The sequence below is a fragment of the Chiloscyllium plagiosum genome, unplaced genomic scaffold, assembly GCF_037043375.1.
Source record: "Chiloscyllium plagiosum isolate Xiang-an unplaced genomic scaffold, Cpla_swu_hap1 HiC_scaffold_13, whole genome shotgun sequence".
NCBI lineage: Eukaryota > Metazoa > Chordata > Chondrichthyes > Orectolobiformes > Hemiscylliidae > Chiloscyllium > Chiloscyllium plagiosum.
Window position 1 is genome coordinate 54,045,435 of NW_028270151.1, and position 25,767 is coordinate 54,071,201.

At 41.7% G+C, this 25,767-nt stretch overlaps 1 protein-coding gene across 1 annotated transcript in view; it reads left to right on the plus strand.

Annotated features, from left to right (window-relative positions):
* Nucleotides 1–16,498: 16,498 nt before the first annotated feature.
* Nucleotides 16,499–25,767, plus strand: part of golim4a (golgi integral membrane protein 4a) — a 111,827-nt gene continuing 102,558 nt past the window's right edge. The window contains exon 1 of the mRNA XM_043702168.2: nucleotides 16,499–17,085. Coding sequence (XP_043558103.1) covers nucleotides 16,899–17,085 — 187 coding nt within the window. The 5' untranslated portion in view covers nucleotides 16,499–16,898. The remainder of the gene's footprint in view (nucleotides 17,086–25,767) is intronic.

Genomic DNA, 25,767 nt, shown 5'->3' on the forward strand with positions numbered 1-25,767 from the left:
CGAGAGAATGTTGTCTCAGGGCTCTGTCTTTCAGGATAGAGTGTTAAATTGAGTGTCTCTCTGCCATATTACATTGCTTCAAAAAGTAACTCGTTGTTGTAACATGTTTTGGGACAGCCTGAAGTCACAAAAGGCAAGAGATAAAAACAAGTATTTGCTTTAAGCACGTTTCACACCCAAATCATTAACTTATTCTGGTGGGTCTCCTGCACATCTTGTAGTGCACAATGATGTTAATGCGATACCAGTTAATTTAACTTTGTGAGAATGTCTTGAATGTATGGGGCTATGCTGCAGTTGTTTGAAATGTAGTCAAAATTAAAACATTCTTCTATTTGGTTTTGTAAACTGATGAATGTGACCAGACGGAATACAATCATAGGCCTAGATTTTCCAATAGCCAGATTACTGTTCCCACAGCAAAACTGGAAGTTACACAGAGACCTATCAGCCTAACCACTTGGCAGCTAATTCCCTCTATCCACTTAGAGTCCTAGCCACCTGGCATTCTACTTTCCTGGCATCGTCTCCCTATCCATCTGGATCTTTATCCACCTGGCATCCTATATGCCACCTACCTGGCATACTACCCACCTGGTACCTATCACACTGGCATCCTACCCTTTTGGAACCCTACCTAATAGGTACCCTACTTACCTGGCAAGCTATCCAATACCTATTTGGCACCTTATCTACCTGGCATCCTGCCCCTACTTACCTGGTATTCTTCTCTCCCAGCATCCAGATCTTATACTTTCCTATATGTACATAGTCTTTCACAGGAGCTGTCAAAGTGGCTGTATGTGATTGTCAAACTGATAAATCACAGAATGCAATAACTGGCTGCTATGAAAAAGGAGCAGTTTGCCTTCCCCTGACTGCTCTGCATTGTGAGGGAACTGTCAAAATGGAAATACAGCACTATGTTTCTGAAGGAACCCTATCAGAATCTCCTGTCAGAAATGCAGATGTTTTATGTTATGTAAATGAAAATGGTGTGGCAATCTATGCGAATATGCCACTTCTTGGAAAATCTGGCCCATAGATTGATTTTTAGCACTGATGAAGGCTACTCAGCCATTGTGTTCATACTGGTACACTGGAAGAGTAACTCATCTAGTCACATATATGGAATTGCTAGTGTAACAATATCAGATTTTTTTTCATTTATAGGCTATGGATATCAGTAGATAAGCCAGCATTTATTTCCCATCCCAAATTGGCCTTGATAAGATAATTTTGAAATGCCTTCTTGAACTGCTGTAGTTCTTGGGGTGTAGGGACATCCACAATGTTTTTAGGGAGGGAGCACCAAGATTCTAACCTAGCAACATTAAGGCCATGATGGTATTGTTTCAAGTCAAGTTGATGTGTGGTTTCAAGAGTTACTTGCAGGTGATGGTATTTCCATGCATCTGTTGCCCATGTCTATGTCTTAGGGGGTAGAGGTCACAGGTTTGGAAGGTGCTATCAAAGGAACTTTGGTGGGTTGCTTCAATGGTGTCTAGTAGATTGTACTCACTGCTGACAGAGTGCACTGATGATGGAGAAGGTGAATGTAGAAGATGGTGAATGGGATGTGAAACAAGCAGGCATTTTTGACTTGGATTGTATTGAGCTTCTTGAATGTTGTTGGAGCTGCACTCATCTAGGCAAGGGAGAAGTATTCCATCACAATCCTGACTTGTGTCTTGTAGATGGGTACACAGGAGGTGAGTTGAATTCCTAGACTCTGACCTACTCTTGGAGCTAAGTATTTATTTGGCTGGTCCAATTCTGGTTCTCATCAATGATAACCCCTAGCAAGTTGATAGTGGGGGAATTCAGTGATGGTAATTTCATTGGTTGTTAAGGGGCAACGGTTAGATTTTTTTTTTGTTTATGAAAGGGTTCAAAAAAGATTTACAAAGATGTTGCCAGGGTTGGAGGATTTGAGCTATTGGTAGAGGCTGAACAGGCTGGGGCTATTTTCCCTGGAGCGTCAGAGGCTAAGGGGTGACCTTATAGAGGTTCACAAAATTATGAGGGACATGGATCAGGTAAATAGACAAAGTCTTTTTCTCAGGGTCGAGGAGTCCAGAACTAGAAGGCACAGGTTTAGGGTGAGAGGGGAAAGATATAAAAGAGACCTATGGGGCAACTTTTCCACACTGAGGGTGGTACGAGTATGGAATGAGATACCAGAGGAAGTGGTGGAGGCTGATAGAATTGCAATATTTAAAAGGCATTTGGATGGGTACAGGAATAGGAAGGGTTTGGAGGCATATGGGCCGGGTGCTGGCAGGTGGGACTAGATTGGGTTGGGATATCTGGTCGGCATGGACGGGTTGGACCGAAGGGTCTGTTTCGATGCTGTACATCTCTATGACTCTATGGTCGTCGCCTGCCATTTGTGTGGCATGAATGTTATTTGCCGCTTTTCAGCCCTAAAGCTGGATGTTAGAATAGTTCTGTGTATAATAAAAATCTTGTGGAAAATGAAAACTCACATTTACAAATATTTACTTTTTATTTTGGAAAGCCACAAGTTAAATGATGCTTTTACAAATTACACATTTTCTTCACTCAAATCTGCTATATGTACAGAACCTGAGTAGGAATGAATTAAAATATGGACTTTATGGTTTAATCTCAAAACCAGTATTTGGAAGCCATAGTGTTAAATTATTTATCCTTCCTTAAATCATTTTCCAATTTCTCAATTATTAATCATATGCTGTCCAAAATCCAGCAAGTAAGTAATTTTAGATTACCTCTTGCTATCACTGCTACTTATAAAATATCAGGTAAATCATGATTAGGCATTTATGACCTGCATTTTGGAAAGTGAAATTGTTAAAGTCAATAGGACACATTAGATTCAAAAATAAAAACTGTATAACCAATAATAAAATATTAATGATGCAGAAATAACAGACTTGCCATTTGATCTCTAAGCTACTATAAGCTCCTAATGTAATTAATTGATCCAGTGAAGATATGACATGGAAGGAAAGGCCTTGCTAAATTATATAATATGAGACTCAAATCTTCCAGTTTGGAGCATTATAAATTTTATTAAGAAGAATTATGAAAAAAGACTTCAACATGTATTTTTAAATTTAAACTGTTGTAAGTCACTGACCTTTGTACATCGATTGTGATCTTAGCCCCAAGGGAAGAATGTAGGCTGACTTTTACAGTACTGTAGAATTGAAGAAATTTTTTAACAGTTTAGGCTTTTCCACATATTTTTGGGAGTGGTTGTCCCTCCAATGTAAAATGAATACTTACATAAATGATATATTATCAATGATGTGAAATTTGCTGCAAAGCTGATAATACATTTAATAGATGCATCTGTTCTATTTTTAAGTGAAAACAGCTTTCAAGTACTGAAGATAGAGGCCACTTTCCAATTTTTTTCATATATAACTAAAATTATGAAATGTTGCTGCCTATGTGTTTAGTTCTTTTGTATGCCATGTGTTGCTGGGATTCAGTTCTGTTTTATCAACAACATTTTTTGAATATGCTTGGCTCTTATATTGATTCATTTCCAGAAATTAAAATACTCTTGTACAAGTGTTTCTTTTTTCCAGCACTCCTGGTGAACACATTTTTCTTTCAGCATATCCTATGTTAAAGATGAGGTTTTACATTGTGTGACATGATCTTTAAATTGAATTAGTGATTACAATACCATTGCAGGTGGTTAAAGCAGTAGTCTTTCAGAATGGATGACAATGTAATTTGATGCTAAAATGTCCAGGGTGATTTGCTACTGGTAAACAATAATGTGCCCCTGTGACGACAGCCTGTACTTGTGGGTGATCATATCAACATAGCAATTTGCGCTGAACAATTTGGTCCAAAATATCAAATTCATGTTTCCAGTAACTGCACACAAAAGACATACAATGTGAAGTTATGGGATACTGACATCACTGTAACATTAATACAACTATTTTTGTAATGTACATTTCTTTGTAGACATTCCACATAGAACAGTTGTAATCTCAGCTCATGAAATGATGTTTTACACTTCCTTACAAAAAAAAAATCAGGAAAGTTATTTAAACATATTGCAGATATAGATATTAGTTAAATGGATTTAAGATTTTCTGCAACTGTACGCATCCTAAACTTCTTTGGATTAGAACATATCTTAAATATTTAACATTTAAAATTCTGTTTATGTTTCAAGACTAACACATTATCAACATTTTTGAAATGTCAAAAATGTGTCTGAATGTTAGAAAAGGAATTTAACTGGATATTTCAGATATTTATCATTAATACTGACCTTTAAGAAAAGTACAAAATGACTCAGCAGCTTTTGATAAGACGTGAAGAATTAAATCTGGTCACACCTCTAGCACAAACCAGTGTCAATATTCAGCATCCTATTTTCTAAAAATGGACTAGGTACTGTATGCTTGAAAAAGGTGGGTCCACATTCCCAATAAAGATTTATTTATCCTTCTTCATTATTTCTCTAACTGAACTAACTTCTGAACACTTCCCTTATCCTTTTTGTGTTAATGGTTCTTCCTTAAATAAACACCTTAACTTCAAACAGTACTCACAGAACCAGTCTGTAACAGAATTCGCTCTGAACTCCAATCCTAAGCTTGTGCATGACGTCAGCTAGACTGAGAACCTATACAGGGGAACTCTTTAAGATTAAGAGTACAACTTCAGTTCCAATCTGGTATGAGAAGCATCTAGTTCAGTTACCACAAACTGTAGTAAAAGGGATAGCTTCAGCAGAGTTGCTAATAGGGAGAAGACTCCGCATCAAGTTAAATCTGATTTTCCTGGATCTGGGGCAGATGGTGAAAAGGCATCAGGAACACTCATGTCTAAAGCAAAACTCCGGGTCAAGAGTGAGGCCCTGGAAAAGCACAGCAGGTCAGGTAGCATCCGGGTAGCAGGAGAATTGATGTTTCGGGTATAAGTCCTTCATCAGGAATGAGGTTTTTGGGCCGGGGCCTCAAGAGATAAATGGGAGGATGTGGGGCTGGGGGGAGGTAGCAGGGAATGTGATAGGTAGATGAAGGTTTGAGTGGAAGTGATAGGTCAGAGAGGAGGTTGGAATAGATAGGTGGGAAGGAAGATGGACAGGTAGGACCAGTCAAGTGAGTCGTGCCGAGTTGGAGGTTTGGGCCTGGGATAAGGTTGGGGAAGGGGAAATGAGGAAACTGGTGAAATCCACATTGATTCTTCGTGGTTGAGGCGTTCTTCCTCCAGGCGTCGGGTAGTAAGAGTTTGGTGATGGAGGAGGCCCAGGACTTGTATGTCCTTGGTGGAGTGGGAGGGGGAGTTAAAGTGTTCAGATGGTGGGGTTGGATGTTCTCTGAAATGGTCCACAACTCTTCCCAATGTAGAGGAGACTACATTGGATGCATTGGATCCAGGAGATCATCTTTTGGATGTGGAAGGATTCTTCAGGGTCTTGGATGGAGGTGAGGGTGGAATTCAGGTCTGAATTGTGCTGGTCTGAATGTAGTCCAGAGTCCATGCAGGATTAGTTGGTTCCGTCAGCAGGCACTGAGGAAGGAGATGTGGCTGTGGTAGTGAGTCTGCTTCAGGACGTGGCTGAAAAGCTTCAGACAGAAGAGATGCCTTGAGGGGGTTCAGTGAGAGAGAGAGACTCAGTGAGATCCCATAAACAGAGGAGGAGAACTTCTTCAAGGTAGGCATCCTTGCAGAGGTTTTGCAGTAGGTTTGAAATCAACTAGGAGAAAGTGAGGACTGCAGACGCTGGAGATCAGAGTCGAGAAAGTGGTGCTGGAAAAGCACAACAGGTCAAGCAGAATCCAAGGAGCAGGAGAATCAACATTTTGGGCATAAGACCTTCATCAGGAATGAGGCTTGTGGGCAGGGGGCTGAGAGATAAATGGAAGGGGTGTGGGGTTGGGAGGAAGGTAGTTAGCTCCAAATTGCGCTGGTGTGAATGTAGTCCAGAGTCCACACGGGATCAGTTGGTTCCATAGATAGGCACTGAGGATGGAGATGTGGCTCTGGTCGTGAATCTGCTTCAGCTCTGGTCCAAATTGTGCTAGTCTGAATGCCGTCCCGAATCCATGAGGGATCAGTTGGTTCCATAGGCACTCCACCCTCCCCTCTGACCTATCACTCCCCCCCCACCTTCATCTACCTGTCACAATCCCAGCTGCCTTACCTCCAGCCCCCCCCCCCCCCCCCCCCCCACCCACCCCCCTCCCATTTAATTCTCAAACTCCTGGCCCACAAACCTCATTCCTGATGAAGGGCTTATGCCCAAAACGTCGATTCTCCTGCTCCTCGGATACTGCCTGACCGGCTGTGCTTTTCCAGCACCTCACTCTTGACTCTAATCTCCAGCAACTGCAGTCCTCACTTTCTCCTCCTGACACAAAACCCTGCCAAATGAGTGAGACAGATTACATCAGGGGATGAAGTTTAGTGTCGGAACCACGGAAACGACACTACCTGGGTAAGAGGCATGGTTGACGTGTGGTCAGGTCCAGTGATGTATAAAGTTCGGGTGGGTGCAACAGTCCTGAACAAGCACGTGGACTATATGAAAGCTGCAAACTTGCAAATGGTGCAAGAACTACACAAGCCCAGCTCCTCGCTATTTTTCATACTGTTTTGAAACCTATGGGTTCTCCTTCCCTGTCAAGCATTGAAGATGCCTTGGAATCTGAGATGTATACTGAGAATGTCACCATCTCAACACCTTCACCACCTGAAGTTGAGAATGAATTTCTTCTGAAGTGCTCCGGGACCAGAGGTGAGCTGCTGTGGGTTACACGCCATCTGTATTAGAGGTAGAGTTGGAGGAACCTGACCCAGTGCTAAAATGCCCCAGGAGGGGCTAATATAAAAGTTCAAGCCAATGTCCTTGAACTCAGAGAAGGAGGGGTATCGTGTTTGTAATGAGGTCACCTGGGTGGTTTGGGGCTATTCATCAGGTCTAATCAGGAAGCCCTGGCTAACAGATATAAACAGGAGTGTCAGGCATCCTGTTCACTCTGAGAACTGGTTCTGATGGAGCCGGATCAATGTCAAGTACTCTTCACGTGTATGTAATGGGATGGTGCTGAGATGTCAATCTCTGCAGAGTTATTTCACTGACATCTCACATCCGCTGAATACCAGTAGTTGCCTGTAGCCAATATTTACTCAAATTGGCTGATTCATGCAATTGTAATCTAATGTAAACTCAAAAATCAGGCTTTGATTTCAGTGATCTACAGAACAAATTGCATTTACTGCTATTTTGCAAGGTTCTGGTATTTATAAATATTTATTTTTACAACTGGCCCTGCACTGGGCAACGTGTACTGCTGATTTATTCCCTGATAGAGAGAGAGTTAGGGTCAGCAAATAAAAGGGTCATAACGGACTGTTCATGATTTCTGTATTATTGCATGAAGGCAACTTGTATTAATTTAAATTAATTGAACATGATATCACTACATATTAATTTGCTGTGAAATAAAGCCACTTGTTTTTACTGTTCTTGCCTTGCTAAATTCTTTTCTGCTTTTGAAAAGTTTGAGGAGGTGGACATAGATGCAATTATGAAAGACACTGATATATAGTTACATTTACAAAGAGTTATCATTGTTTCACCAGGACAACACTATTATGCATTTATGGAGCAATATCGGAACATTCCCTCTGTAAGATGCTAAAACCACTAAAAGGAGTGACTAACAGCCCCGAAAGAATAGCTCAATTTTGACCCAAACATGCAACAATAATCGAGCTCTTCCTTAATGTTTCTTCAAAATCATGTGATCATTTGCATTTAAATTCTCCATGAGAAGAGAGATACTCTGTCCATATCATATTACTAATGCTGATTCTCACACGGGATTCATACATTAACCTAGTTTTCAACTGTTCTACTAATGTATACTGCAAACATCCGTTTTGACTGTAGACAAGAATCCTCATATTCTGTTTCTCTCTTTCTCTTAATTAATGATTCTCTTTTTCATTAATCCCTCTTACACCTGACCATTATAAATCACCATATCAATTACCTTCATGCTGATCTATGCAAAACAATCTTAGTTTGGAACGTTGCATTGACATTAAGCAACTAATTTCATTGTTTTAGTAGACTGCTTCATAATTTTGGCCAAATGTAAAACATACTGCCAAGTTTCCCATTGTATTACAAGATTACGTTCACCTAACATAGGGATAATTCTCACTCAATCCTACTTGGCTTTTCTCCTGCTAAGCTATTGGTAAGTTTTGTTCTTTCATCTGAACCTTTCCCTGAAACTAACTTTAGGTTCATCTTTTATAGTCCAACTTCATATTCTAGTCATAGAAATTTACAAGATTTACAGGTATTCAACCTAGCATATCTTGTACCAGCTCTCTGATGTCTTAGTCACTTTCCATTCCCGTTATCCTTTTGCCTAAAGTATTTATCAAACTTCCTTTTGGAATTCAGCTTTCACTATTGTCTCGGTAGGGCACCCAACAACCTCATAACATTCCCAGTACGAAGGAAATCCAGACAAATGCGAGGTGATGAATTTTGGAAAATGCAATTCCAGGGCAAACTATACAGTGAATTGAAAAGTCCTTGGGAAACTCGATGTACAGAGAGATCTGGGTGTTCAGGTCCATTGTTCCCTGAAGGTGGCAACGCAGGTCAGTAGAGTGGTCAAGACAGCATATGGCATGCTTTCCTTCATTAGATGGGGTATTGAGTACAAGAGTTGGCAGGTCATGTTTCAATTGTATAAGACTTTGGTTGAGCCACATTTGGAATTCTGCGTACAGTTCGGGTCACCACATTGCTAAAAGAATGTGGATGCTTTGGAGAGGGTGCAGAGGAGGTTCACCAGGATGTTGCCTGGAATGGAGGGTGTTAGCTATGAGGAGAGGTTACTAGATTAGGATTATTTTCAGTGGAAAGAAGGCGGTTGAGGGGAGAGCTGATTGAGGCCTACAAAATCGTGAGAGGTGTTGACAGGGTGGCTAGCAAGAAGCTTTTTCCCAGGGTGGATGCCTCAGTTACTAGGGGTCATAAGTTCATAGTGAGAGGGGAAAAGTTTAGGGAAGATATACGGGGCATGTTCTTTACGCAGAGGGTGGTGGGTGCCTGGAATGCGTTGCCAGCGGAGGTTGTAGGGGCAGGAATAATAGAGTCATTTAAGATGTATCTAGACAGATACATGAATGGGCAGGGAGCAAAGGGATACAGATCCTCCGAAAATATTCAGCAGGTTGAGATAGAGGATATGGATCAGTGCAGGCTTGGAGGGCTGAAGGGCCTGTTGCTTCACTGTAATGTTCTTTGTTCTTTACTCTTTCAATGATCTAACTTTAAGTCCTTGGAATTACCAACTGATCAACTTGGAAATAGTTTGTTTTCAGAAAAATTGTTTGTAACAATTCAAGAAGATTTTCATTAGAAGAAAGACATTAAAAAAAGATTAAAAAGAGACTCAGTTCCTCCAGCTTTGCCAAATTAAAGGCTCTCATGCCTGATATCTCTTCTGCATTCTTCCTCTGGCCTTATCATCATTCCTGAAGTAAGGTGCCAGAACTAAATGCAATACTTTAACTTGTCTCCCTAATGACTTACATCTGTTTCGTGTTAACCTTTTGCTATGTCCTTCATATCCAATTTATAAAACATAAGACTTTGTATCAAAAACAGAAGTTGTTGGAAAAGTTCAGCAGCTCTGGCAGCATCTGTGAAGGGAAATTAGAGTTAATGTTTCTGGCTTCTTCAGAACTGATGGTAGCTCGGAAAATGTTGGTTATATGCAGAAGATAGGGTTGCAGGGGCGGGGGTAAGGAGTAAACAATACGTGGGGCTAGAGCTCAAAGAGAGAGAAGAACAGTTGGACAGACAAAGGAGTGGATAGCGATCTGGCTAGGTGAGTGAATAGCTGTTAATGGAGACTGTTACTGGCTAGGAGACAGTGAGCACTTCAGATGTTGGAGAGTCAGAATAGATACAGTGTAGCGCTGGAAAAGCACTGCAGGTCAGGCAACATCTGAGGAGCACCACCCCACGCCATCACAGATCCAACCCTCCAACTCAGCACCGCCCTCTTGACCTGTCCATTTTCCTTTCCACCCATCCGCTCCACCCTTCCCACCGATCTATCACATCCACCTATTGCAATCCTATCCACCTTTCCCCCCATTCTCACTTCTCTCCCCCATTTATTTCTCAGCCCCTTTCCTCCTCCCTGATGAAGAGTCCTGTCTGTCAATTCTCCTGCTCCTCAGATGCTGTCTGACCAGCTGTGCTTTTTCCAGCACCATACTCTATCTTGACTGTCAGTGGCTAACAATAGGTAGTATGTAATAGTAGACTTTGTGATGACAAGGCCTGGTGTATGGGATAGGGAGCTAGGACAAGGGGGAGTACTGGCCCTAGAATTTATTGAACTCGATATTGGGTCCAGAGGGCTGCAGGGTCCCCAAGCAGAAAATGAGGTGTTGTTCTACCAGCTTCCCTGGAACACTGCCGCAAGCCTGAGACAGGGAATAGGGTGGTGTGTTAAAGTGGCATGCAACTGGAAACTCAGGGTCTTTTTTGAAACGCATAAAAGTGGATAAATCCCCAGGACCTGATCAGGTGTACCCTAGAACTCTGTGGAAAGCTAGAGAAGTGATTGCTGGGCCTCTTGCTGAGATATTTGTATCATCGATAGTCAAAGGTGAGGTGCCGGCAGACTGGAGGTTGGCTAATGTGGTGCCACTGTTTAAGAAGGGTGGTAAGGACAAACCAGGGAACTATAGACTAGTGAGTCTGACCTTGGTGGTGGGCAAGTTGTTGGAGGGAATCCTGAGGGACAGCATGTACATGTATTTGGAAAGGCAAGGACTGATTAGGGATAGTCAACATGGTTTTGTGAGTGGGAAATCATAGCTGAAAAATGTGTTGCTGGAAATGCGCAGCAGGTCAGGCAGCACCCAAGGAGAAGGAGAATCGATGTTTTGGACATAAGCCCTTCTTCAGGAATTGGGCTTATGCCCGAAACATCAATTCTCCTGCTCCTTGGATGCTGCCTGACCAGCTGTGCTTTTCCAGCAACACATTTTTCAGCTCTGATCTCCAGCATCTGCAGTCCTCACTTTCTCCGCGTGGGAAATCATGTTTCACAAACTTGATTGAGTTTTTTGAGGAAGTAACAAAGAGGATTGATAAGGGCAGAGCGGTAGATGTGATCTATATGGGCTTCAATAAGGCGTTCGACAAGGTTCCCCATGGGAAACTGATTAGCAAGGTTAGATCTTACGGAATACAGGGAATAGCCATTTGAATACAGAACTGGCTCAAAGGTAGAAGACAGAGGGTGGTGATGGAGGGTTGTTTTTCAGACTGGAGGCCTGTGACCAGTGGAGTGCCACAAGGATCGGTGCTGGGTCCTCTACTTTTTGTCATTTACATAAATGATTTGGATGCGAGCATAAGAGGTAAGTTAGTAAGTTTGCAGATGACACCAAAATTGGAGGTGTAGTGGACAGCGAAGAGGGTTACCTCAGATTACAACAGGATATTGATAAGATGGGCCAATGGGCTGAGAAGTGGCAGATGGAATTTAATTCAGATAAATGCGAGGTGCTGCATTTTGGGAAAGCAAATCTTAGCAGGACTTAAACACTTAATGGTAAGGTCCTAGGGAGTGTTGCTGAACAAAGAGACCTTGGAGTGCAGGTTCATAGCTCCTTGAAAGTGGAGTCACAGGTAGATAAGATAGTGAAGAAGATGTTTGGTATGCTTTCCTTTATTGGTCAGATTATTGAGTACAGGAGTTGGGAGGTCATGTTGCGGCTGTACAGGACACTGGTTAGGCCACTGTTGGAATATTGCATGCAATTCTAGTCTCCTTCCTATCAGAAAGATGTTATGAAACTTGAAAGGGTTCAGAAAAGATTTACAAGGACGTTGCCAGGGTTGGAGGATTTGAGCTATAGGGAGAGGCTGAACAAGCTGGGGCTGTTTTCCCTGGAGCGTCAGAGGCTGAGGGGTGACCTTATAGAGGTTTACAAAATTATGAGGGGCATGGATAGGATAAATAGACACGAAGTCTTTTCCCTGGGGTCAGGGAGTCCAGAACTAAAGGGCATAGGTTTAGGATGAGAGGGGAAAGTTATAAAAGAGACCTACGGGGCAACTTTTCACGCAGAGGGTGGTACGTGTATGGAATGAGCTGCCAGAGGAAGTGGTGGAGGCTAGTACAATTGCAACATTTAAGAGGCAATTGGATGGGTATTTGAATAGGAAGGGTTTGGAGGGGTATGGGCTCGGTGCTGGCAGGTGGGACAAAATTGGGTTGGGATATCTGGTTCGCATGGTCCCTGCAGAAGGTGGACAAAGGGAGGAGAATATGTGTCTGGTGAAGGCATTCGGCTGGAGGTGGTGGAAATAAACTTTTGGATGTGGATGGTAGGTAAGTACATGGGGAACTCTATCACTGCTGCGGGTGGGAAGAGAGGGTTGAGGGTAGAATTGTGGGAGATGGGTCAGTTCCAGTTGAGACGCCTGTCAACAATAGTTGAGGAAGGAGGTTCCCTTGTCGAAGTTTGCCCTATCAGAATATATGTGATGGAGACAGAGGAACTCGGAGAATGGAATTGAATCTTTTTAGGAAGCATGGTATGAAGATGTATAGTTCAGGTATCTGTGGGACTTGGTGGGTTTATAGTGGATATTAGTGGCCAGTTTATCCTTAGAAATGGAAACAGAGTTGTCAGAGTTGTCAAGGAAAGGAAGGGAAGAGTCAGAGATAGACCATGGTGGGATGGAAATTGGAAGCGAAATTGATTAACTTTTCAATTCCAGAAGAGAGAGGGAAACAGCACTGATAATATCATCAATTTATTGGAAAGAGAGTTGTAGGTGGGGCTCAGAATAGGGCTGGAACAAGGAATGCTCCACATACCCCAGGCAGGCCTACTTGGGGTCCATGCAGTTACCCATGGCCATCCCTCTGACCTACAGAAAATGATAGGAATTAAAAGAGAATTAAAAGTTCTTGAGGGTGAGAATGAGCTCGGCCAAGCAATGGCGGTGAGTGGAGATGGTTCAGACCTATGTTCCAGGAAGAAGTGAAGTCTCCTGAGACCATCCTGCTGAGGGATGGACATGTGAAAGGAGCTGGACCTGCAAATTAGAAATTCCAAAACTGACGTAAAGTGCCAGAGGAATTGCAGATGTAAGTGGCAGGGACTGGACCAGGGAGGAAAGACTGAGTCAAGGGTAGGAAGCGATGAATTCTGTGGGGCAGGAGCAGGGTCTGCCTGGGCAGTCCTGTTTGTGGATTTTCAGAAGAAAGTAGAAGTGAATTGTATGGGGGCTGGGGGACTGTCAGCTTGGAGGCAGTTGGGGGAGATCACCAGATGAAATGAGCTCAGTGACCATAGTTGATAGAATGCCCTAATATTCCATGATGGAGTCATTGTCCAGGGGGAGATAGGAGAGGTATCCGAGAGCTGGCAATGCAATGCACAGATCTGTACCTCAGACTTATTGGCAAGCTTAGTAACAAAGTCAAGGTCGGATCCAGGTGCACAGAGTGTAGTCAGTTCAAAGGGAGACAGGTTGCAGTAGATGAGGGAAGCAAATAAATTGAGGTGACCAATGTCACATTGACATTGTTTGTTTCTGATTTACAGCATCAGCAGTTCTTTCGGTGTTTATATAGGACTTTGTATGCCTTTTTACAGTTTTATCAACTTGTCTCCCCATTTTAAAGATTTATCTTTCTGAATCGCTAAGTCTGTATTGTGCTCCTCAACTCCTTTTCATGTTGTACCATTATTTGCTCTTTATTTGTTCTTCCTCTCAAAATGTATCACTTTATATTTGTCTGCATTAAATTTAGTCTTAAGTCTGTCTTCCCAAACTCATCTTCCTGCAAGAAGTTTGTTTACAATTCTCTTGCCAATTAATCACATTTTGAATCGTGTTACAGGTATTTACAAATTCTCAAATTTGCCATTTCAGACCTTTTATTCCTGCATTGGTTGAGGTCACATGCGGACCCAGCCTTTGCACCCATGTCCCTCACTTGAGGCGTGGTGACCCAGGTTAAACAACCACACTTGACTCTCTGTTAAGAGAGTTAAACCATATGGTCCCCTGGGACGATGGCAACTTTACCTTATATGCCATGAGTTAGTCTGGCATGCAACCTTTCACCTGAATGGTGATTTCACTTATTTTGAGTGTACAGCAACAAATCAGAGTTACTGGAGTTGATGGTCATCCTGTTTTTAAAGATGCCTTTGTTCTTACTTTCAACATGTGCCCACAGTAGTCGTTCCTTCCCTTCATCTTTGATACATGTGACATGCTAAAAATACCAATTCCTTTGCTTCATTTTTTACATTTCATCAAGAAATGTAAAATATATGAAAAATGCAGCCATATATGTTCCATTGCTACTGATAAAGTAAACTCACTTGCATTTGCTTCTCATATTCAGTATTTTATATATTTTTTTAAATCTGCAAAATAGATTGTAATAAAGTACAGTAGACATAAAATGATTACTTTGGTCGAAATTTACAGTAAAAAGGCAGATTAAGTTTAAACACATTCATTTTATTAGTTGGCCAATGGAAGTTTGTAAAGTGTGGCGTAGAGGTTAGCACTGCTACCTCACAGGGTACCTCACTGGGTTTGATTCCATACTCAGGTAACTGAATGTGTGGAGTTTGTACATTATCCCTGAGTCTGCATGGGTTTCTGCCAGTTTCCATCTACAGTCCAAACATGTGCAGGCTAGATTAGATTCCCTACAGTATGGAAACAGGCCATTTGGCCCAACAAGTCCACACCAACTCTCTAGAGACTAACCCACCCAGACTCCTTCCCCATATTTACCCCTGACTAATGCACCTAATACTATGGGCAATCTTGCACGGCCAATTCACCCTGACCCACACATCTTTGGAATGTGGGAGGAAACCAGAGCACCTGGAGGAAACCCATGCAAACACAGGGAGAACATACAAACTCCACACAGGTAGTTGCCCAAGGCAGGAATCGAATCCAGGGCCCAGGTGCTGTGAGGCAGCAGTGTAAACCACTAGTCCACCATGCCATCCATATGGTAGGTGGATTGGCTTTGCTAAATTGCCAATAGTATCCAAGGATATGCAAGCTAGATGGATTAGTTAATTAGAATTGCAGGATTACAGATACAGGGTGGGGGGAGGTGGGTCTGGGTGGGATGCTTTCTGGAGGTTCAGCGTGGACTCAATGGGCTAAATGGCCCGCTTCCAAACTGTAGGGATTCTAAGATTTATGTGGCCACAGTAACAGTGAGAAATTCTTTCAGCAGTTTCAAAGACCTGTAAAGATTGTGCATGTTTTTTTCCAATCAAGCCTTGTAAGGAAGTATCAAAAGCTGGAAATGCACTGTTATCGACCCTTAAAACAAATCAGGGTCATCGTCAAATCAACATTTCCACACAACTCGGAACACAGGGAGGCCTGTGTGAGAAATTCTTCCATGCACAAAAATGGCATTCTCTTTCTGAGCCTCAGTCAAATATTGAGCTTTCCATTCTGGATATTTACTTATCCTGGCATCATATCCTGGCCATTCACAGATGTTGATATATGAAGATTTCCAACAAGGTTGGAAAAATCAGCCCGAGAACTTGGCACTGGTGCTCTTTCAACTTCTCAACCTTGCAATGTAGCATATAATAGGAAGGAGAATTTCCGAGTTTGGACTTCGGCCTTTGTACGTTGGCAAATATATCTTTGGCCGGCTCCCTTCATCCTGACAACGTTTATTCAAAAATACTGCAGCAGTTATCACATTTCCGTGAAAGCAAAATCAATTTTAAACCGTCCTCTTACAAGAAAGACGAAATCAGAACACTATTGCTCCCACCAACATCAACAGTTTGACCTGGTTTGATCGCGACAAGACGTTGCAACACTGTCGTGATGATCAAGTCGCAGACGCCTTCCCTCTGCCTCTCTCCATACAGATGTTTGCAGACCAACTTGAAGTATTTCCATCATCTTCTGCTTTCTTTTTCATTAAAGCAGCATTAAGTCCTTTCGTTCTGCCCTCTTTAGGAATGAAAATTCTGTAACCTACGGCACTGCCAACACGGATTCTGTCCGTCAATAAGATCTATGGAACGAGTGGGTTTCGCCATCCTTGCAATCTTTCGCAAATTTTAGAAATAAATCTTATCTTCCAACTTTCCAAGTGTAAACCAGAAGGGAACTTTCCTTTTGCACACATATGGGATTACTTTCAGGTTCGACATGAAAATATAAGATGTTTTATGACAACTTCTGACGTTTTGGGATTTTTTTTATTGGGATCGAGCTTTCGACATCACACCACTGTCACTGTGAGATGGTCACTTGGTGCTAACTGTTTACCCAGGAGAGGGCTCCGATCCGGGAATCCTCCAATAGTAACGGTGAGGGTGGGAATGCTACCAATCGGTATGGGAGTGGGTGGGATTTCCTGTCTGATGGGAGGCTGTAGCGGAGTGGAGGTGACACGTAAGACGGGAGATTGGGGAAAAGGCCTGGAAGTTTTCATTGCTGTGAGGTTAAAAGACAAACAGTACTTTATTGTTGCAGAGCTGTCTTCCAGAATAGGGCTCGCTGCAACTTGACAGACCAGAAAGCGGTTCACGGTCTCTGCCTATTCCTAAAATTGGATCGGAGACTTTTAAAAAAAAAATTGAACTTTGTAACTTGTAACCTGGAAAGGATTTTGAGCGAGAAAAGCAGTTAAAGTTGCAGGCACGCCTGTGCCCAACTGAGTGCCGCAGGCTGTTGTGCCCCGATTCATTAAACATTGAATCGGGAAAGGGGGTACCTCCCTCCCCCCTCCCCCGAATTCTTCGCTTTGGAGCCGTCGAGAAGGCGTCCAGCTAGAAACGGGAGGAATATGGGGAACAGTATGTGTTCCAGGCGACAGAAAAAGATTTTTCAAACTTTGTTCTTCCTTACAATAGTTTTTGGGTTTCTTTATGGTTTGTTGTTATACTACGAGATGCATAATCAGTTAAGGAAGGCGGAAACACTGGCGTCGAAGTACCAACAGCATCAAGAGGCTTTATCTGCACAGTTGCAAGGTACACTTAAAAATTCCGGGGTCTCTCCTGTCTGTTGATGTCTGCATGCGATCAGACCTCTCGAGAGTTTCTTTGTTGCTTAATCACTTTAGCTCCGATTAATGCATATTAAAGCCCAAGCCCAGAGCGTCTATAAATTCTACAAACTTTATTTAAGAAGAGAATTAAAGAACATGTTGTGCAATCTGTGTTAACACTTTGTTAGGATTTGTGTGGGAGATCTCAAACTGGATGTGGGACTGGTATTCCTCAGATTCCGGCAGTTTTTTTTAAAAAATGTACTGCATGGGGAAGCCATTGTGTGAAATTTAATTGCAGTTTCATATGGATCGACGGAGTGACCCTGCACCTACTGTTTTATTAAAAGCTACGTTTATGAGCAGTAACTACAAAGGAGGGAGCACACAGCTTGAGTCGCTACAAGAGTAAATATTTGGCAGTGGCGAAAGGCGTGTCTCAGCAGATGGGTAAAAACTGTACATTTCTGTTTCCCAAATGTGATCCTGATTGTAAATAAGAGCCAGGTGGCATGACCAGCCGGGGATACAATCTCAGGAATTGTTTTCTCTGTTTCTGTCCCCCGCCACAAGTTGGTTCAGCTTTCGGCCCTCTGATCTCACTGTTTTGAAAATGATCGGGGCACATGGAGTTGCAGTCACTCTCAGAGTGAGCCAATCCCCAGCGGCGGCTGCCGCTTAAGAAAGGAAGATCAGGACCCTCTCCTTAAGCTCTCCTTCATGTCTTTCACTGTAATTGAAGCCCACAGCAGCCTGACTGTGCTATTTCCCCCCCTGCACCATCACAAACCGTTCCGGGACTGCTGCAGACTTTTCACATTCAGGTACATGAGGGGCTCCGACTTCAAAAGGATCATGTAACTCGCGGCCCTCCCTCTCCCCCGAATTGCGAGGCCCTCAACCGGGAGGCTGTTCCTCACTGGCTCGGATTGGTTTTAAATTTACCGTAATTTAAAAAAAAAATCTGTAGCCACGTGATTCATAAAATCCGTTCACATTGGAGATCTCCAAATTTAGTGTGGTTTACCGCAAGAGCCCCATGCTTCGAAGTAGGACTCTCTTTTGATGCTCCGCCCATTGAGAGGAAAATGTGTAATTCTCTTGATAATGAACTGTAATATCCTGTTTGGGCTCTGTTGGTTCACTTTATTGTCCCGCTTTCGCTTCTGGCTTTCCAAACTACAAAACGTATAGTGTATTTTCCATCTGTGACCGTGTTCGCCTTTTCACCCAGTGTTATTTCACACCCAGAAAAACATTTACAGAAAATAAAACGCATTTGCTTAAATCACTTAACTTGAAAATAGCCCAGCAGTGAAGGACCTGTACTAATACTCCAAAGACGTAACTTTAAATTCCGTCGTGAATATTTGGAATTGGAGTTAGTTGTTAAGAAAGTACAATTAAAATGTATCAGTTATAATGAAACTCTTGGAATGTCATAGAAAGCAACTGGTTCATTGTTATCCTTCGCGAAGGGAAACCCTTGATGGTCTGACCTAATGGTGACTGCAGGAGAAAGTGAGGACTGCAGATGGTGGAGATCAGAGTGGTGCTGGAAAAGCACACCCGGTCAGACAGCATCCGAGGAGCAGGAAAGTCGACGTTTCAGGCATAAACCCCATAACGTCGATTCTGCTGCTCCTCGGACGCTGCCTGCCCTGCTTTCCAGCACCACACTCTCTAATCGCGAATGCGGTCGCACACAAACGTGGGTGAATTTTAACTGTCCTCTCAGAGTTACGCTAGTTACTTGCAGCAAACCAGAAGATAAAAAGACAAAGTTTTAGGGCATTAATTTTAGGTTGTCAATAGAGTCTTGAGAATTTAAGTAATTTTTTTTCCTCTTGAAAGTGAGCATTAGACCTATTGAGTTTCAAATAGTTTATATTTCTTTGAGGGGACGGTGATGTGTTTCAATGCATATTTTAGTAGAGCTCATTGGTAACAGATTTCGCATGTTTTAAAAACAACAGATGAAAAGATTCTAGTTTTCACCGACAATTTACAAAACAATCTGCTTTTTTTAGCCGGTTCAAAAACATTTTACAAGTTCTGATACATTCTATCTTTTGATCTCAAAAATGAAAAGCTCGTCTACAAAAACAATACCTGGCTGGATGATGCCATTGACCTTTGCTCCTTCAAAAACGGAAGAACACCAGGTGATTGATATTTACAATTTAGTGAAAGTCAGTGATTGGTCATTGGAATTTGAATGCTGCTCGATTACAACTGGAAACGAAAACAATGTCATTTTATCTGGGGGAAATATAATTGATGATAACTAAGTAATATAACAAAGACTTTGAATAAATAGTTTGCAAATTATATCGTTGCCTTTGTTTAGATTAGATTAGATTACTTACAGTGTGGAAACAGGCCCTTCGGCCCAACAAGTCCACACCGACCCGCCGAAGCGTAACCTACCCATTCCCGTACATTTACCCCTTTACCTAACACTACAGGCAATTTAGCATGGCCAATTCACCTGACCTGCACATCTTTGGACTGTGGGAGGAAACCGGAGCACCCGGAGGAAACCCACGCAGACACGGGGAGAATGTGCAAACTCCACACAGTCAGTCGCCTGATTCGGGAATTGAACCCGGGTCTCTGGCGCTGTGAGGCAGCAGTGCTAACCACTGTGCCACCGTTTAATGAACATAGATCTCAAAATTGGGCTTTGAACTGATCGTAATGTTCAACAAATGTCTTCACTGATTTGCTGCATGACTTGCAAACTTGAACTTACAGATCAAGTGCTAACTATCCACAACTGAACAAACCTTCACCTGCATGAGGGATTCCTTCATCTGCAGCGATGCTGTTTAAAAGGCCAGCTATCCAACTTACAGATGACATGATTTTGAATTCTGCTAAATTTACAGAAGTAACATTGAGTAATTTTAGAAATATTGTAGTGAGTCACTTATTTTGCAGTGAATGTTGCTGCATTCGGCCTTGGAGAGGAGAGGGGGACTGAAGCTATGATGCTGGCCATCATAAGCTACATCATCGCTGGGTAAGTGCTAAATGTCATTGGCTTTCACTACTACAGTGTTCAGGCTGGGCTGCATGCAACATTAAGTTGAAGTTTGACAAGAGGGACAAGAGGCTAACTGACAGGTGTTAACGCACCAAAAATCTTGGTGTGAAACACTCATCAGCGATCGCCTGCATGTTGTTCCATCAAAATCCTCATCTGAGAACTTTGTCTAGAATTCTTCTAAAAACTTGCCCTTTGTGGATCTTTTACAGGAACTATCCTTTCTCCTGGTCTAGTAGCATTGCATTCCTTTTCTGTGATTCAACATGAGGAGATCCCCAACTCTGCCACTTTCTAAGCTTCGTACATTGATAGCATCTGCTCTGTTTACTTCTTGTATTTGAACACAGTACTGCTGCTTCATTGGATGTTCTCACTCCTCCTCTTGAAGCTGCTATTCATGTCCAAGCTGCAGTACTTGAGTAGCAGAAAATCAGAAGAGGAGGTCTTGGGTAAGTGAATGGAGGAGGAATGGAAAATAGGAGGCTCATGGTCACGTCATCTGGCGTTTGCACTTCATGTCCAATAGAAGGATGGAGGAGAGCTTGAATTTGAGAAGTGCCATAGCCTAGATACATCTCTCATCCTAACTGTTCTTCCTTGCTCTGTATGAACCACTTTTGACCAATGAGGTTCCATGGATGTGGAGCATCATATCCTCCACTGAGTTTTGGGCAATCTGTACTTTCTTATACTCTGTTCTTCTCTCTGTGGCTATTGGCCACCTTGTTCTGACAGAAAGAGGAAGAATGTCAGTGATTGTGTCGCACTATGCTTCTATGAAGTGACTGTCCACCTGAACAGCTGCAACTTTGTGGAAACAGTATGAGGCTGGTGTATTTGGAAAGTTTGTGAGGGTGAGATAAAGTATTTGAATACTACCCCTGAGGCCTGACTGATAAAGAATACTGATGAGTGATTATTGGGGAAGAATTTTATGTTGCATTGGGTAGACAATGTAATATGAAGAAACATTCACTGACTTTGATCACTCATTGACAATATTGTACTACTGACAGACCCTTGGGGTAAGACTCCATGAATTGACTTCTTTGATTACTGATCCATTTCCTTTGGAGAGTGTTCCTTTGAGGTTATTCTTGCCCTATTCAGAAAAATAACCTGTCTCTCTCTTGATCTCATGGACTATTGCCTCTTGTACCTGTTGTTCCATCTGGTATGCTTTACTTTCCATTCAGTTCCAGCTGAATACCAAAGCAACAGCTTTCTTCTAATGAATGGAGCACATCCTCAAGACAGGCACGCTACTTTTAAGGGAACATGTGTTAGTCATACTGCTGGACTCACTCTTGAGCATTCAACTGGACAACAGCACAGAGCACCTTTGTTTGAATGTCACAATGACACAAATGTCAAGGCAGCAACAAGTTTGTACGTTACCTATCTCTGTAGGACCAGGCATGAGATTTGCACTAGCAAATGAATTAAATTAATTTTTGGTTGGAAAGGCCTAGGTCAGATAATCCCTATTCATGACGTCTGAGACAGCAAACAGATTTAAATGCATTCGCTGACTATCCTTGTAATATATGGTTGTCATTGTTGTCACTTAATATAGACTGTAAAATTATTTTGAAAGTATTCCTTTATTGTTTAAAAGTTGGAAGCAAACATTGACAACTTCTTTCATTTTAATATGATAGGTTAACAGTGCCAAGTATTAGAAGCATTGAGGTTTTGGAATACCGTGAATTTGATGTGCTTTATTTTCCTCGGAGGTAGAGGTTAATACAATATCATCTCTGTTCTAAACAGTTGGAGAATTGTTCTTTGGCAATTCATTTTTTAAAAATTTGTGATAATTTAGATATATTAGTGTACCATTAAATATTACTGTTTCAGAAAGCTTTACATATCCCCTTACATCTACATCTGATTAATTTAACATCTGCTGTAGATTGTCTATACTTTGCCAGTTTTTAAAATAACTGTCAAATTGCAGTTGATTTTGCAAACTCATCATGCTGCCACAACAGACACATTGGCTTGACTGAAGGCCAAATGTATCTCATCTAATGAACTAAGCTATGGGAATGTGAAGACCTGTGTTTAGTTTGGATAAAGTTTGTTTACTCACTAGCTGAGACCAAGTAACTTGTGATTTTTGGGAGATGGAAACAAAGCGTCTCATTATATTGTCATTTACAATATTCTGCTTATCTCTGTCCTTTGGTGGATAAATAACTGTTTAATTTGCACCCTGTTATCAGTGTGTTAAACATCCCAGCTTGTGCCAAATAAGTGATACTCTGTGAATTGTGAATCACTACAAAGCCTTGGATGATTTGTGCTGCTCCATCACCATTGTCTCTCAAACTTGCTGCCAGTCATCCAGGAGTCACAAAGCATTCTTCGATTTGAGCATTAGGCTTAAACTAAACTGGCTGCAGAAATACAGAAGTGATATTGAACACTGTCAGAAGCCTTTTAAAGGTGAGATTTATAATTCTTCAGTGCCACTGAACCTCTCCATCCCAGAATGTAGCAGTTGAAATTGTGAGTGACATTCATGCAGCTAGTAAATTGTTTGTGAAGATATTTAAAACATTAATTTTAATTTTCTTATGTTTCTGGGTTTTTTCACACTCTTTTAATCCAATCATCCTTTCTGTCTTTCATACTCTATATCAATTTGACTTTAATTAATCTTACTTCTTTCTCAGCTCGGTTTCCTTCTCAATTCTTGTTGGTTCCATCCTTCACCAGATGTCCATTGCCCTCAACACACCATTATCAGCTCTTACTTCCAGCAGCTTGTGACTCGAAGATGTTGGTGCTTAAGTGTCGGGAAAATAAATCAATTGGGGCACACAATCTGGTTCCTCCATCAGCAAATTCTCGACAATGTTTTTCCAGCAGTTAGACTGTGATGTTGTGTTACTGTTTTCCAAATCCCCCTCACCCAGTGTGTGGAAATAAAAGATAGTGGCCTAAAGGTTTTACAGAAACTTACTTTGGGCGAATATTCATTCGAGTAATACTTTAACTTGTCACAAAGCGGTGTTTATAATTTCATTCTAACCTACAGTTTAGAGGCTCCCACCCCCCACCCATAGCAGTGAGTGCACTCGGAGTAAGGTTAGTGCTTAGTTCTGTTAATCTTTTTGTTGATGTTTGTCACATTGAGCTGCTAATAAAACTGGCAGGGTTTGTGTGACAATTTAAAACTGCCTCCTGTGGTTTCTAGCATCTACCACTCAAACACAGACTGTGTAAATACTTGTAATGATTAAAAATGAAAAGGGCATCCTCCACCTGCATTCCAGCCTGGGAAGCTTGGAACCATTGAGCATTAATTGGCATTCAGTTATTCTAAGATGCAAATGACAGAAAATTCAAATTTCAAACTTTGACCTGTTAAATAATTTTGACCAGGATAGAGTCATAGAGATATACAGCATGGAAACAGACCCTTCGGTCCAACTCGTCATTGCCCACCAGATATCCTACTCTAATCTAATATCCTAAATTACCATTTGCCAGCACTTGGCCCATATCCCACCAAACCCTTCCTATTCATATACCCATCCAGATGCTGCTTAAATGTTGTAATTGTACCAGCCTCCACCACTTCCTCTGGCAGCTCATTCCATGCACGCACTATCCTTTGTGTGAAAAACTTGTCCCTTAGGTCCCTTTTAAATCTTTTCCCTCTCACCCTAAATTTATGCCCTCTAGTTCTGGACTCCCCCAACCCAGGGAAAATACCTTATCTATTTACCCTATCCATGCCCCTCATAATTTTATAAACCTTTATAAGGTAACCCTCAGGCTCCAATGCTCCAGGGAGAACAGCTCCAGCCTATTCAGCCTCTCCCTATAGCTCAAACCCTCCAACCCTGGCAACATCCTTGTAAATCTTTTCTAAACCCATTGAAGTTTCACAACATCCTTTCTATAAGAAGGAGACGAGAATTGCACATAGTATTCCAAAAGTGGCCTAACCAATGTCCTGTACTGTTGCAACATGACCTCCCAACTGCTATACTCAATGCTCTGATGAATAAAAGAAAGCATACTAAATGCCTTCTTCACTATCAGATGTACCTGAGGCTCCACTTTCAAGGAACTATGAACCTGCACTCCAAGGTCTCTTTGTTCAGCAACCCACCCCAGGACATTACCATTAACTGCATAAGTCCTGCCCTGATTTACCTTCCCAAAATGTAGCACATCACATTTATCTAAATTAATTCCAGCAGTTTATCTAAGTTAATTCATTGCTACTGATGTAGCATTGGCATTAAGACACATTGCACATGTTCTTATTACATAAACCAGATTCAGATTATAGGCTCGAAGGCAGAATGGCCTACTCCTGCACCTATTGTCTATTGTCTAATCTTTTATAGTCATGTCCCAGAAGCTTGGTACAGGCTAAGGTCTTCAAGTATAACAATAATCAAAGCATTCTAAAATCTAAGGGATAATTCTATAAATATAACCACGAATGTTGATGAGCAAATGTGTATAAGGTAATTGTGGTTAGGCAAGATTATGAAGTAATCAGATCAGCTGCGATCTTATTGAATGGCGAAGGGCTGTTATGTTTGTATCTTTACATGTAATGCAATTGGGAAATGCATACTTCTTGTTTTTTTTAAACATTGTCTCTAAGCTCTGATTTTAGACATTTGAAATGTCAATTAGTAAGAAAAATCTTGGATACAAAAAAATGCCAAGAAAGCATGTTGAATGACTTGTCAGGACTTGGTAGTCATATGAGTCCTGGTCACTTGCAGAAAATCTGTACCAAGTCTATGTCTGAGAAGGACTTTAACACAGAGAAAATTGTGTATTGCATGAAGTGAGAGGAGTGCATGTGCAATGCTAACTTCCTTTATATTCCCTAAAAGAGAGGTAAGCAGTAAGAGAAATTTAAAAGAAAGTTTGTAGTGTCTTATATTCCCTCCTCACTTCAAATAAAATCAATCTGTACATTGGAATGTACGATAGTAAATGTACATAAGTTCCCAGATAAAATATGATTTTTGGTACTGGGCCTAGACTCAACGTTTATTCACTTACTACAGTTATCAAGCAGGACAAGGTACTCTTCCTGGGTAAAATCAATGACTGCAGATGCTGGAAACCAGATTCTGGATTAGTGGTGCTGGAAGAGCACAGCAGTTCAGGCAGCATCCGAGGAGCAGTGAAATCGACGTTTTGGGCAAAATCCCTTTATCAGGAATAAAGGCAGAGAGCCTGAAGCATGGAGAGATAAGCTAGAGGAGGGTGACTCTTCCTGTTTTATCTCAAAGTCATTTTTTGTGTCTGATAATACTGTAAGAAACATTGGTTTGATCATTTCTTACTTTGAGACGCACCCAATAACATTTCACCAACCATTCAATATTTCAGTCTAACTTTGGCTATCAAAAATAACTTGTTGTCACTGTTTTCATGCAGGGTATCCCTGTGTGCTTTTATTGAACCTCCTCTAACAAGCTCTCTCTACCTTTACTGGAATAATAACTGTCAAACCCCATAAGAGACTGCCTTGATTAACACACATTCCATTTCTGTGTGTGAAATACTCGCGCAATTTCTCAGTAGCACAATGTTTAAGCCAGTCATTCATTACATAACTGAACC